Source organism: Hemitrygon akajei, chromosome 11 (assembly GCF_048418815.1).
Source record: "Hemitrygon akajei chromosome 11, sHemAka1.3, whole genome shotgun sequence".
NCBI lineage: Eukaryota > Metazoa > Chordata > Chondrichthyes > Myliobatiformes > Dasyatidae > Hemitrygon > Hemitrygon akajei.
In genome coordinates, this window is record NC_133134.1 from 49986870 (window position 1) to 50001116 (window position 14247).

General features: G+C 39.6%; 1 protein-coding gene across 2 annotated transcripts in view; it reads right to left on the reverse strand.

The window, feature by feature from the left end:
• The window catches only part of katnip (katanin interacting protein), a 126868-nt gene that overhangs the window by 62060 nt on the left and 50561 nt on the right, over positions 1–14247 (reverse strand). For both annotated transcript variants that reach the window (XM_073060829.1, XM_073060830.1), the window contains 3 exons: positions 9185–9322; positions 6428–7478; positions 280–1020 (listed from right to left, as the gene is read on the reverse strand). In XM_073060829.1, coding sequence (XP_072916930.1) covers positions 280–1020; positions 6428–7478; positions 9185–9322 — 1930 coding nt within the window. The remainder of the gene's footprint in view (positions 1–279; positions 1021–6427; positions 7479–9184; positions 9323–14247) is intronic.

Genomic DNA, 14247 nt, shown 5'->3' on the forward strand with positions numbered 1-14247 from the left:
GACCACATGGGTTTCCTTCCACAGTTCAAAGACATACCAGTTAGCAGGTTAATTGGTCATTGCAAATTATCCTGTGTTTAGGCTAGGATTAAAATGGCACGGCTCTAAGGGCCAAAAGGGCCTATTCCATGCAGTATCTCAATAAAAAATAACATTTCAAAAATCAGTTTCATAATATTGGTTGCATAGTTGCCAAATTCAATGTTAACATTTCATAGATAAACATTATACTCATTTAACTCAGTACACAGTCAAACAAAGAACTGAATATGGTTTTACCATCACTTAGTGTTCCTGATGCCTTGGCTATTTCTCCTTTAAAAATGAACTTTCCATTTAATGAGATTTCTACATCTTTAACCCCACGGAAAGAATGTATTCTTGATTTATTGTAATTCCAGATTCGAATCATAGCTATGTGACAGGAATTTTCAAAGTCAATATAGATGAAATGTGGCCTTTCTGGCGTGAAAGGGGCTAGCCAGAGATGCATATCATCTTGCGTCCTGTTAATACCATTAATCAAATTTGAAACTACTCGAGGATCTTTCCCATAAGCAGGCAAAATGTTAATATCTGCTGGATTTGCTTTTATTTGTGCTATTTTTACAGGTTCTCCAGTTGAACTGAATATTTCAATCCCATTAAGTCCAACATAATGTCGATCACCCCAAGTAGATATAATGTTAATTATCAAGTGACTGCCATATGGTAAAACAGGAATTTCAAAATCACTTCCATCATCATCTCTTTCAGGATCCGTTGTATGTTCTTCTTTCTTCTCTTTGAGTTCCTGTTTTGATTCCTGGTGCAAGGATTTAAGTCTTGATTCTCTTCCAATTCTTTGTTCCTGCAAGAATTCATCAAATATGTCTCCTTCGAAATCCATATTTGCTAAACGACCTCGTTGTGACTTGTTGAACTGTAATAAAGAATCCCATGATTCCATTAGGGTGTCGTCCTGCTCATTTCGCCACTTGGCTCTCGTGGACCCCACAGACTTTGAAGGCTTCTGGCAATCTGGAAAACCCAGAAGACATAATTTATGCCATGCATTTTCAAACTACTGCTAGTCTACTTAGAAATGTTATGACCAAACCAGAGGACAGCCTCAAAGGATACACACAATTCTGTATGGACATGTGGAAAATAAATAAAACTACAGATGCTGGAATCTGACATAGAAAAAAAAACACGGGAAGAACTCAGCTAGCCAAACAGATCAATGGATAAGTGAGACTAATTGACACTCCAGGTCAGAGACCCTTAGAACTGAGGGAAAAGTGGAGGGATGTCATTTTTCAAAGCAGAGCTTGGGAGAAAGAGTGAGCTCAAGACAAAAAGCTGAGTACATCAAGTTTGACATATGAGATGAGAAAGAGATATAAACATAAAAATGGAAAATAAAGAGCAAGTTATCTTCAGATGGAAAATTCACGAGAAAGAAGTTGTTACAAGAATTACTGGGATTGCTTTGCCAATTGGAATAAGAACCCTGAATGCAAATCCAGTTACTTAACCAGTATACTAGTCACATCATATTAACCAGGAACAGTTAAAATACAAAATGTCAGTCTCTTAACATCTGGAATATTATAGTTCTGAACTACAAAGGGAAATGCTCAAAATACAGAAAAAATTACTTCTACAATATTAGTCTGTGCTGTTTAAAATCATAAACATGTACTTTATATCTTTTACAAAGGGATGTTATTTAAGTTGCACGAGCATGAAAGAACAGAAGGATTTTAAATCAGATTTGATGGAGGTGAGGAGGTTGCAAGATTGCACAGGCTTGCATCATTTGGACTGAATAGCCTATTTGTGTGCTTTAAATTCTATACAATAGAGTTTTCTGGCAGAGCTAAGATGGTGCTCGAGAGTGGCTTCTTCGAACTCATCTGTGGAAGATAGAACTCATCTATCTTTAATGCCTCTCTTTTTCCTTTTCAAGGTGAACGGGGTTCTGTGGAAGTCCCTGACCTAGAGCTGCAGTCAAACTTCGGTGCTTTACAGTGATGGTCCCCCCTGCCAGGGCTCGCCAATCAGCCGTTTTTCGATATCACGAGGACACAGCCTAGAAGATGAGCATGCCCTTGGAGTGCTGAGGCTCTGAGGCCCTGGGCACAAACCGATTATACACTAGCGTCACCATCTGAAGCATTGTGGGAGAATATCGTGAACAGCAGATCAGCTGTTGGAGACTTCTGCATTGGATCTCTCGCTCTCTCTCTTTCTCTTAGTGGTGGGGCTGTTTGATGCCGATTCTCAAGTCAGAGAACTCGGGAAAGAAAAGCGATACAGCAGACTTTAACATCATAATCAGCTAGTTGTGTCTTTTTTGTCTTGTTATTTTCTCGTCTTGCTGTGTGACACCTCTCTGTCCCTTTATTGGGAGGGAGAGAGAGAGAGAGGGAGAGGGAGAGGGAGAGAGAGAGAGAGCCTGTGATACATCCAATTGTCGGGTGAACGATTTTTTTATACTGCAGGCGGCATTTTTCTTTCTTGGAGATTTTGTGATTACTTTCTTGGTGGGATGGAGGGAGCCGATACTTCTTGCTGAAGTAAGTGGGGGAGGGTTGATGCTTTGTGGGAGGGAGGTGCTTTGAGATTCTAACCTTTTTACTGTCACTCATAAAAGGATTAACTTTTACCACCAGCTCCAATCAGAAGCTTGCAAAAATAAAGCAGATAACATTTAAGTTTGTAGCATTTATATACCACAGCTTCTCACATATAAAAAAAACTCTGTCCTGTAGCAGAGAGCTGCAGGAGTCCAAGTTCCACCCCTTACATTTCTACCAGTTGTAAGTTGCTGCAATTTATAAGACCTTAAGGATTTAGAGATGGCCTTATGTGACTAAATCACAGTAGGTAACATTCTTACCCCCACAATCTGTGGCATACAGTAGGAAATACAGACACTTGGCTTTTATAGGCCTTGGGTCTGCCGAATCTATATAAACTAATCAAGCAAGCTGCAGAAAACAAGGTTAATTTTGGCTTTTCTATAAACCAAGTTCCTTATTATCTGTACAATTCTAGTGAGTTGCTGATGGATCTTCTAAAGTTTATCCACAGTCCAGCACAATCCAGCTGCGACCAAACCACATATTTAAAAAGTTTTATTTAAGCTCTTTTGGTTTTGCAATCTATACTGCTAGTTATAAAATTTAGAATTATTTGTGTTTTTTAAAACATCCTTATTAATAATGTTTTGGCACTTAAATGCCCAAGCATCTGTGTCCCTGCTTCTCTCTTACCAATGTCATCACAACTCACATCTGGACAAGGAGGAGGGTAGTAACTACCTTTAATGTGAAAACAGATCCAGAATATGATAGCAATGGCTCTGAGCAAATTTAAACAATATGAAAAGTTACCACAGCTGCATCCTTAAAAGTAGATGCCTGTGTTTCTTCAGAACGCCCCCAAATCTCCTCAGTCAAAGTGATCGTTGATCTCATTCAATGACTCTGCCTCCACAGCTCTCTGAGGTAGAAATTTCATAAGATTCAGTCCCCAGGAAAGAGATTCCTTATCTCTGTTTTAAATAGCCAAACTCTTATTTTGAAACTCTGCCCCCTTGATCCAAAATTTGTCTAACATCAATATTTCTCAGAGTCCTACATTTCCATTACATAGGCCTGACCTGCTAAAGCTTCTTCACATGGCAATCACTTCAATCTTATGATCCTTCTCTGTATTACCATCAATATAACTGAGGTGAGGTGAGGGCCTCCGTCGGTCAGAGTTGGCATGGATATTGTTCCCTACCTGTCTAGATACACAAGCTTGGACAGTACAATATGCAGAGCAAGCTGTTGCCCATGTAGCAAGCTCCCCTCTCCACGCAACTGATGAACCCAAAGGAACGGCAGAGACCAATACAGTTGGTACCAGCAGCATCACAGGAGTTGCCAGTCAGCATTAAACTCAAAGTTGGACTGCCTTAGGGACTCCAGCTCTGGAATTTTCCCTCAGGGTTTACTCTCAAAGCCTTCCCCATGAGTGGGTTTAGCCACAAGACAGCGGAGGTTTGAGATCAGAGTTTTCCTTCTCCTAGATGAGCTGCCAACCATGGCTGATGATCCCCAACTGCCTGAAGAGACTAGTTTTAAGGTGCCAGTAACCCACCTTTGCCCATTCTCCTATCAGTACAAAAGGTTCTGCCGGGCTTAGTAGTTAAGCCATACATGAAGGCCAGGAGCTGGACTGGGTTGTCAGAGGCTATTTGAGGTGCATGCATTGGTTCCTTAAGGTTGTTATAGCCAGGGGTGGAAATGGGGACAAGCTTCCACTACCTATTAAATGCTTCCAATGGCGTGTGACTCAATATAGCTATATCATTTCTTAAACATAGGAACCAAATCTGTACACACTGCTCTAGGTACAGTCTCACCAGCACCCTGAAAAGTTACATCAGTTAGGTCCAACAGTGGTAGTTACTCATGTTGGCCACAGGGAAAGTCATCAGATTCCTCCATAACTGCTTGCATACTGCACAATGAAAAGTGACCAAACAGCTGGTCATAAACCACAGACTGGATCCTGTCCATCTGCAGCTGGGGTCCCCAACCTTTTTTATGCCATGGAGCCTTACCGTTACCCAAGGGATCCATGGATCTAGAGGCACATTAGCTGTAATTGTCACCACATACGTGTTCCAAGAGAAACAGAGAGAACAGCACCTATTACCATACATGACCTTTCTCAATCTCACAAAACCCTTTGAATCCATCAACTGCAGGAATTGCAGTACTTCCAGCTCAGATTCAGCTGCACGTAAGAATGTGTCTCAACTCTATTTTTTGCTTTATGATGGCATGCAAGCTATAATTCTGATGTAGAACATCCTCTACATAGCACCATCCAGAGACAGAGAAGCAGTTTCAGCGACAGGTTACTGTCGATGCAATGCTCCTCAGACAGGATGAAGAGGTCAATACTCCCCAATGCCATTAGGCTTTACAATTCAACTGCCAGGACTTAAGAACTTTTTTTTTTTTAAAGCTATTATTAATGCTTTTTGAGTTAGTGATTTAGATGCATATCATATTATTACTGAGTTAAGTATTGTATGTAATGAGTTTTTGCTACAACAAGTGTATGGGACATTGGAAAAAATGTTGAATTTCCCCATGGGGATGAATAAAGTATCTATCTATCTATATGGAAGTGAAGATCACTGTCAAACAAGGCCGTATGAATGCTAGACATTTTTTATTAATTCTTTCTTGCCTCAAATCTACATCTCACCTCCAACAAACTACACTTAGATGTGAAGATAATTCCCAGAACTACAAGGAAACTATTCAACACCTGTCAAGTACACTCTCGAACAGGGGCTCCCAACCTTTTTTTATGCCATGGACCAATACCATCAAGCAAGGGGTCTGTGGATCACAGGTTGGGAACTCCTGCTCTAGAGCCATGGTCACCCAAACTTCAGTGGTCAAACTGATACATGCACTGATAACACAGCTACAAGGCACTGTCGACTCTTTCAGTCATAGAACTATGGTTTTCTTACTGGACCATTACACTCAACATCTGCAAGCTATATATTCTCGAATGTATCGCCCACTGACAAAAGGGTCACACAGTGAGCTGCCAGAAAATATGGGCTGCCTATTATATTTTAGGAACCAGATATCAATGATGCAAGTCATGACCACCTTCAATATGGCAACAGAGCTTTTGGCTGATTGAGAAAAAAAGTGTTTGAAGATCAACACCTCAAATCTAGCAGTATACTCTATGTCTACAGAGCAAAAGTAATCCCTGTCTACTTATGTGCTTCTGAGATCTAGACTACCCATCTCAAAGCAAATAAAAAGATACCACCTGACCACAAAATCTTCCAAATTCTGTGGAAGGATAAATGATCCAACATCATTGTTCACTTCCTAGACAACATTCCCAGTATTGAGGTTCTGGTGATACTCAGCCAGCTCTTTTGGGCATGTCAGGAAGTTTTCATGCCCAAAGTCAAATCCCTGAAGCAGACAGACTATTCCTATTTCTGTCACAGAAAGAGATTACCAGGTAGACAGGAGAAAGGATTAAAGAATCTATTCAAAGCTACCTTGAAAAATGGTTTTAGCCCCCTGAATTTTGAGAATCCCTGACCCATGACTACTCAAAGTACAATCAGAATAGAACTGAGAGCCTCAAGTCTGTATATCAAGAATGCACAGAAGCCCTGCAATAACAAGGAAGGAGTGTGCCACGTTACAAACTACCCAACCATCCACCTGCACCATTGTGGAAGAGTCTACCATTCCCACACTGTCCTCTTCAGTCAATCAAGAACCCACAAAACTGAAATGAAAGTAAATCATCCTCAATCCAAAGTGATTATCTTAGTATGAAGACAATACTAAGAAATTATAAGAAAATAGTATGTTAGATAAAGTAACTGTACCCATTTGAAGCAACTCATCATCATCAATCATATGAAGCAATTCTGTATTTCTTGGCCTCTTCAAAGAACTTCGCCTTTCACCAATGATTCCATCACTTCTTGGACTCTCTTCCTCTAGTGAATGAACACAAAAGTCGCTTTCCTCAAGATTGTCCATAAAGTCCAATTCACTTCTGTCAGTATGCATTTTGCTCTCCTCATGAGGGCCAGATAATTCTTTTCTATTGCAGTTTAAGATCTTATTTGTTGTATCAACAGCATCTTTGTGACTTTGAGCAAGATCAAACAGATCAGGCCAACTGGTATCATTGATTTTGCTTGAACTGTTCATTTTTAGATCTCCATGCTCTTCATCACTCAGCCATGGGGGCTTCTTCAACTTACTTTCCTGGGACTTTTCGTCATCTGGTGATTTTAACCACAGAGGCACTTTTGAAACTGACGACATCTCTGCTATTTTCTTTCCAGATGGCTTTTCCTGCTGATACTCTGGGCCCAGGGATTCAACAGAACGAACCTCTTCCAGTTGCTTATTGACTTCTGAAATATTTATCCTTAAAAGTGACTCCTCAAGTGACACAGGAGCTTTTAACGTCATGTCTCCTTCCAAGGCAGAAATCTTACTCTTTGTTGAGCCAAATGAATAATTTAACATGTTTTTATCACTGTCAAAACTTGAATTTAAAACTGAGCAACTTGCTTGGTGTGGCAACCAAAAGTCAGAATTTCTTTTTGAGTTCCCAGCTTCTTTAATTTGTTCTTCTGTATCACTCCCAATGGAAATGTTTTTCTTATTATTTAGCACTGAATTTAAAAAGCCTGAGGTACTTGCTTGTTCTGAAGATGGAATACAATGTTCTCTTTCCAAACTATCAACTTCTTCTTCCATATCACTCCCATTGGACATATAAAATCCTCTTTTGCTCGGCGTCAGATCAATGATCGTACTGTAGTCAAACACCTGGTTTCCACAGCCTTTTTCCAGCTCACCTACATGTACCAGATTACCATCCATATAAATCCTTACACTTTTCACCCCAACGTCAAGATCCTAAGGAAAGAAAGCACAGACAATACATTTCTTGTAATGTGGAAAATGTATTAGATAAAAAAAGTAGTATAGTGTGAATTTTAATGTAATGGTTCCTCAGCAACTTCTTAAAAATCTTTATCCAGGCAAATCTACATAACAGTTGTTCAGGTAAATTACCATCCAAAAATTTGAGACACAATAAAATTTTCCCTCAAAGAATTTATGTGAAAATAGAGTAAATAAACAAAAAAATCAATTTATCTTTGCTTGTATATCTTAATACATGCACAGATTACCCAGCTTTGCATTATGGAAAACTGTTATACAGACAATTGTGCAAGGTATACAACCCCATCTCCCGTAACTCAGAGGTCACTTATATTGATGTTATAACTTGAAGCAGGGCAGTTAACTCATTCAATCCATTTAATCTTTCTTATCTGTGCATGCAAGCATGTCTATCTGCATTCAGCTATGCCTTCATACTCCTGAATGCTTACACAGACTTTCTTTAAAACCATGAACTTTTGGCTTGGAGAGAAATTCAGGATTTTCACCTCATGTTCTAAATTTAATATTGAAACCACAATGCCCCGTTCTCAATTACTGGGTAACAATCTATTTCTACTTGCGAGCTTCCATTATTTTAAATAATTCCAACATTTCACAAACTACTGCAATTTATCACATTAATGGGCAGGATCTTCAATAGTCACAATGAGAAATCACAGTGAATGTAATTTCTCTATTCTCTGAAGATGGTGGCAAATTCTAGAGAAAAATCAAATATTATCATAATCAAACAACTGTATTACTTTGGTTAGGAACTTTTAATTTAGATAACAAGTCTTGCAACTTGTTCCCACTCTCATAAGCTTGGTATTGGAGGTCTGCAGACTCCTATGCAGATCAGGAATTCTCTACATTGCAGATTTATAGTGTTTCCAGTTTTTGCAGCATTCCTACAAATATGCAAGCAATTGCTATTTGATTATCTCACGGTAACATATAATTCACACCGACTGCAATAGCTGTTACACACATGAACTGTGAAATGATTTAATTTTGAACATAGACCATTTCTGAAAAGATTATGACTAAATTCATTTGTCTCTACTTCAGAAAATTTATTTCAACTTTAAAATTTATGAATTTGCAGAGATTAAGTGGATTAGAAGCATTGAGAAATGTATTAGCATATTTGAGTTTGTATTTTTAATGAACATTAAAAACATGAACTTACAAACGCCAGTGCATAACAAAAGCTAATCAGAGCATTAACCATCTGTTGTACTTAAAGCTTCATTCCAATCTAAAATACATACCACAATGTTCAAAGGTAATTGCAGTCTTTTGTAGACGAATGCTATTTGTATCCTGGCATGGTATACAAAAACAGTAACATAATGTTTACATGTTGTGCATATTAGCACCTCCAGTATGAATAAGAAATGTCTTGACAATTACAAGAACTGGTGGTGCACAAGTAAAACCAGGATAAAGCTTAACTTTAATCCATTATGCTAATCATGTATTGTTCTAAATTATTTGCTCATGTGGACTGTCAACAGAATGAACATCCATAGATTTATTCCACTACCACCTACTTATAAGGAGAAATCCCATGTGCACATTAATTAATGTTTTAATTAATGCTAAATGTCCTTTTTTGGAAAAACCGGTGACAGTCATTCTATACTGCAACAAATATAGAAGTAACTTACATTGAGGCTTCTGTTATAATTCCAAATCTTGATCTTAGAAATATCAAAGTCACACACTTTGTTAGCGTTTCGTAGAACAAAGTATAATTGAACTGGTGGGTGGAAAGAACAGGACCACATATGACGATCTTTTGTGGTCTGTGAAGAACACAAAGAAGATTTCAACATACCAATGATTAAAGTTTCTCAGATCTAAACACAGGAAATAATTAAAATTAATTTGATTAATAAAATTAAGCAGAAACACAGACATTAAGACATAGAATAACACAGAATGGTAAGAGGCAACTCTTCTCATGGTAATTTACTAATAAAAACACAGGCAAATGTATATTTTAGAAATGACCTATCAGTATTTACAGATTTAGAACTTAGAACCTGAAGGCTGCATTGCAAATATTTCAAAAGATATTGTGCGATAATTACAAAACTATGGCATTTTCCCCAACATACTTCCTGCCCGTTCAAGTAAATTTATATGTAAGCAATTTTGCTAAATTGATGAAAAAAACAGTAAAATGAAAAGGAGGAAATTCTCAATGAAATTTTCAAATTCCTCTTTTAGGCTATGCAACATACTAAAATAGACATTCAAGAATAATGCAATCTTACACAATTTTTTATTCTTTTTCAGAGTTTTACAATATTCATTTTAAAACTGGAATTGACGGGCTATAAATTTACTTGTACAACTCCAAAATTAAAAGTATTGCCTTACTGTTGCTAACTACCCAAACCAAATATTGAGTGTTCTTGTATATATTTATTATTGTATATATTCTTGTACATAGCTTATGAAAGTTTCAGAAAGCTAGGTAATGTTAGAGATCTAGAAGATTATAAGGCTAACAGGAAGGAGGTTACGAAGGAAATTAGGAGAGCCAGAAGGGACCATGGGAAGGCCTTGGCAGACAGGATTAAGGAAAAACCCAAGGCATTCTACAAGTATGTGAAGAGCAAGAGGATAAGACATGAAAGAATAGGACCAATCAAGTGTGACAGTGGGAAAGTGTGTATGGAACTGGAGGAAATAGCAGAGGTACTTAATGAATACTTTACTTCAATATTCACTATGGAAAAGGATCTTGGTAGTGATCAATTGTAGTGATGACTTGTAACGGACTGAAAAGCTTGAGCGTGTAGATATTAAGAAATAGGTTGTGCTGGAGCTTTTGAAAAGCATCAAGTTGGATAAGTAGACGGGACCACATGAGATGTACCCCAGGCTACTGTGGGTGGCGAAGGAGGAGATTGCTGAGCCTCTGACAATGACCTTTGCATCATCAATGGGGATGGGAGAGGTTCCGGAGGATTGGAGGGCTGCGAATGTTGTTCCCTTATTCAAGAAAGGGAGTAGAGATAGCACAGGAAATTATAGACCAGTCAGTCATAATTCAGTGGTTGATAAATTGATGGAGAAGATCTTGAGAGGCAGGATTTATGAACATTTGGAGAGGTATAATATGATTAGGAATAGTAAACTTGGTTTTGTCAAAGGCAGGTCATGCCTTACGAGCCTAATTGAATTTTTTGAGGATGTGACTAAACACATTGATGAAGGAAGAGCAGTAGATGTACTGTATATGGATTTCAGCAAGGAATCTGATAAGGTACCCCATACAAGGCTTATTCAGAAAGTAAGGAGGCATGGGATCCAATGGGACATTGCTTTGTGGATCCGGAACTGGCTTGCCCACAGAAGGCAAAGAGTGGTTGCAGACGGGTCATATTCTGCATGGAGGTCGGTCACCAGTGGTGTGCCCAGGGATCTGTTCTGGGATCCCTACTCTTCGTGGTTTTTATAAATGACCTGGATGAGGAAGTGGAGGGATGGGTTAGTAAGTTTGCTGTTGACATAAAGGTTGTGGGTGTTGTGGATAGTTTGGAGGGCTATCAGAGGTTACAGTGGGACATTGATAGGATGCAAAACTGGGCTGAGAAGTGGCAGATGGAGTTCAACCCAGATAAGTGTGAAGTGGTTCATTTTGGTAGGTCAAATATGATGGCAGAATATAGTATTAATGTTAAGACTCTTGGCAGTGTGGAGGATCAGAGGGATCTTGGGGTCCGAGTCCATAGGACGCTCAAAGCAGCTGCGCAGGTTGACTCTGTGGTTAAGAAGGCATACCGAGTATTGGCCTTCATCAATGATAGAATTTAATTTAGGAGCTCAGAAGTAATGTTGCAGCTATATAGGACTCTGGTCAGACCCCACTTGGAGTATTGTGCTCAGTTCTGGTCGCCTCACTACAGGAAGGATGTGGAAACCATAGAAAGGGTGCAGAGGAGATGTACAAGGATGTTGCCTGGATTGGGGAGCATGTCTTATGAGAATAGGTTGAGTGAACTCAGCCTTTTCTCCTTGGAGCGATGGAGGATGAGAGGTGACCCGATAGAGATGTATAAGATGATGAGAGGCATTGATCATGTGGATAGCCAGAGGCTTTTTCCCAGGGCTGAAATGGCTGCCACAAGAGGGCACAGGTTTAAGGTGCTGGGAGGTAGGTACAGAAGAGATATCAGGGGTTAAGGTATTTTTACACAGAGAGTGGTGAGTGCGTGGAATGGGCTGCCGGCATTGGTGGTGGAAGCGGATACGATAGGGTCTTTTAAGGAGCTTTTGGATAGGTACATGGATCTTAGAAAAATAGAGGGATATGGGTAACCCTAGTAATTTCTAAGGTAGAGACATGTTCGGCACAACTTTGTGGGCCGAAGGGCCTGTATTGTGCTGTAGGTTTTCTATGTTTCTAGGTCCATTAGAGCCCTTCAAGCAATTTTGATTTCCAGTGTTCAAGGCAGAATTTTTGCTACTATGGTATCTTTCTCTCAGCATAAAACTACTCTAAATGACCTCTGCTGCAGTGCAGGACACAAAATTAATCAGTGGTTACATTTTCTTCTCCAGAAGTCTAAAGGAAGCAAGTGTCATTTCCTCAAAGAATAGGGTTTTAATTAACACTGCTTCCTCTGGGTTCTACTACACAAAGACCTAGTGCTCAAGCTACATTAATTGCTCCCATGGGATGATCTGCAAGCTCAAACACAGCTTTTAGTGTGCCTGGTGTCTGTTCCCCGTTAGGATCAGTGTCAGATAACTCAAATTTGTCAACTCAGCTCAAGGCTGTTACTGTTCCCCATCACCTCTGCCACTCCTCTACTGTCCTGTAAAAAGTAGATGATTACTCTTCACGTGCATCTTAAACACTGCGCAAATCCAACATACTTCAAGACATCTGTCATTATACTAGTTCCCCCAAAAAACATCATGAATCACTGGGCTCAATGATTACAGACCAGATACACTCATATCAGTCATAATGAAGACTTTTGAGAGTCTGGTCATGTCAATTCTCAAATCCATAACTCAGAATTTTCCAGATCTGCTGCAACTTGCCTGCAGAGCTAACAGATCTGTAGATAATGCAGTTAACACATAGCTCTAGACTTCATACTACCTCACCTCCTCCCCCAGTACATACTGCATGTCAGAATGTTGATTTCAGTTCATCCTTCAATACCATCCTCCCTGCGCTTCTGCAAGAGAAACTCTCCAAACATAACATACCAGGTCCCCTCTGCATGTGGATCACAAAGTTCCTCTCTGGCAGGAGGTAGTATGTGTGACTAGGTAAGTGGACCTTCACATACCACTCACTCAGCACTGGGTGTGCCACAAGAGTGTGTTCTCTCCCCTGTCCTATTTTCTCTATACACTAATGACTGTGTCTCCAGTGATCCATCAGTTGAACTGAGAAAGTTTATGGATGACACCACCGTAATTGGAATAATCGCCAGAAGCGATGAATCGAAGTACCATCGAGAAGTAAACAAGCTAGGGTCCAGGTGCAATCAGAACAACTTGGAGCTGAATGCCTTCAAAACAGTGGAAATGCATATCAACATCAGGAGAGACAAGTCTCCTCTCCACCCACTCATCAATGACCCTACAGTTACAACCATTTCAACATTCAGGCTCCTGGCAATCATTAATTTACAGAGCCTTGCGTGGGAGAACCACATCTCCTTCATTAACAAAAAGACTCAGCAGAGGATGTACTTGCAACAGCTTGGAAAATTCCATCTTCCCCAGAACGTGCTGGTGCACTCCTTCACTGCCATCATAGAGAGCATCGTCACGTCAGCCTTTAGTGTCTGGTTTGGTGCAGCATCCTCCCACAATATACAAAACTACAGTGAACTGTCAGTAGCCTACCATTACTGCAGGACTTGTATGTGTCCAAGAGAAAGAAGCAACCAGCAAACATCATTGCAGACACAACCCACCCCGCAAACTACCTTTTCCAAAAGCTCCTTTCTGGGAAGCATTATTGGGCTATTAAACAAAAACGTCACACCGTTTTACAAGTTTCTAACCCCAGGCAATTAATCTGATTAACCATTCTCTTCAGCAACCCCACACCCCCACCCCCATTAATTACCCCTTCACTGCAGCGTAAACACTTTAAACCACTTTTTATAACACTCTTTACATTGCAAATACATATGGGTATTTATGCACATTTTATTCCATATCCGTACTTTAACCTCAAACTTTATATAATTCTCTATTCTTTATAATTGTCGAATGTTGTTGTTTTATGTTGCATGTTGCACACTGACCAACACACCACAGCAAATTCCTAATATACGTAAATGCATATGGCAAATAAAGTTGGTCCTTGATTCAGACTCTATACTCAAGCAGAGAAAACTCCATTTACTTTTGCTTCAACCACAGGATTATGCAAAATAGGTATGTAGAGTTGCCTGCATCACAGAATTCCTCACATTCTGCAGTAGTCATTGTCCTGAGAAGCCTTCCAAGCGATCTTGGTGAACTCCTTTCACTTGTTGCCTAAGAGGATCCCCAACACCCCTTCCACAAAGAGCCTACACCCCATAGAGCCAGGTATTTCTGACTCCTTGGGAACTCTCTCCCATATCCCCAATATTAATCTCTACTAGCTGCAAAGAGTGTTGCTTGCACTCTGGTACAACTCAAACTCAGAGATCATACATGTACGTTAAATAACAACACTGCAAGCAGCACATGAGTAAGA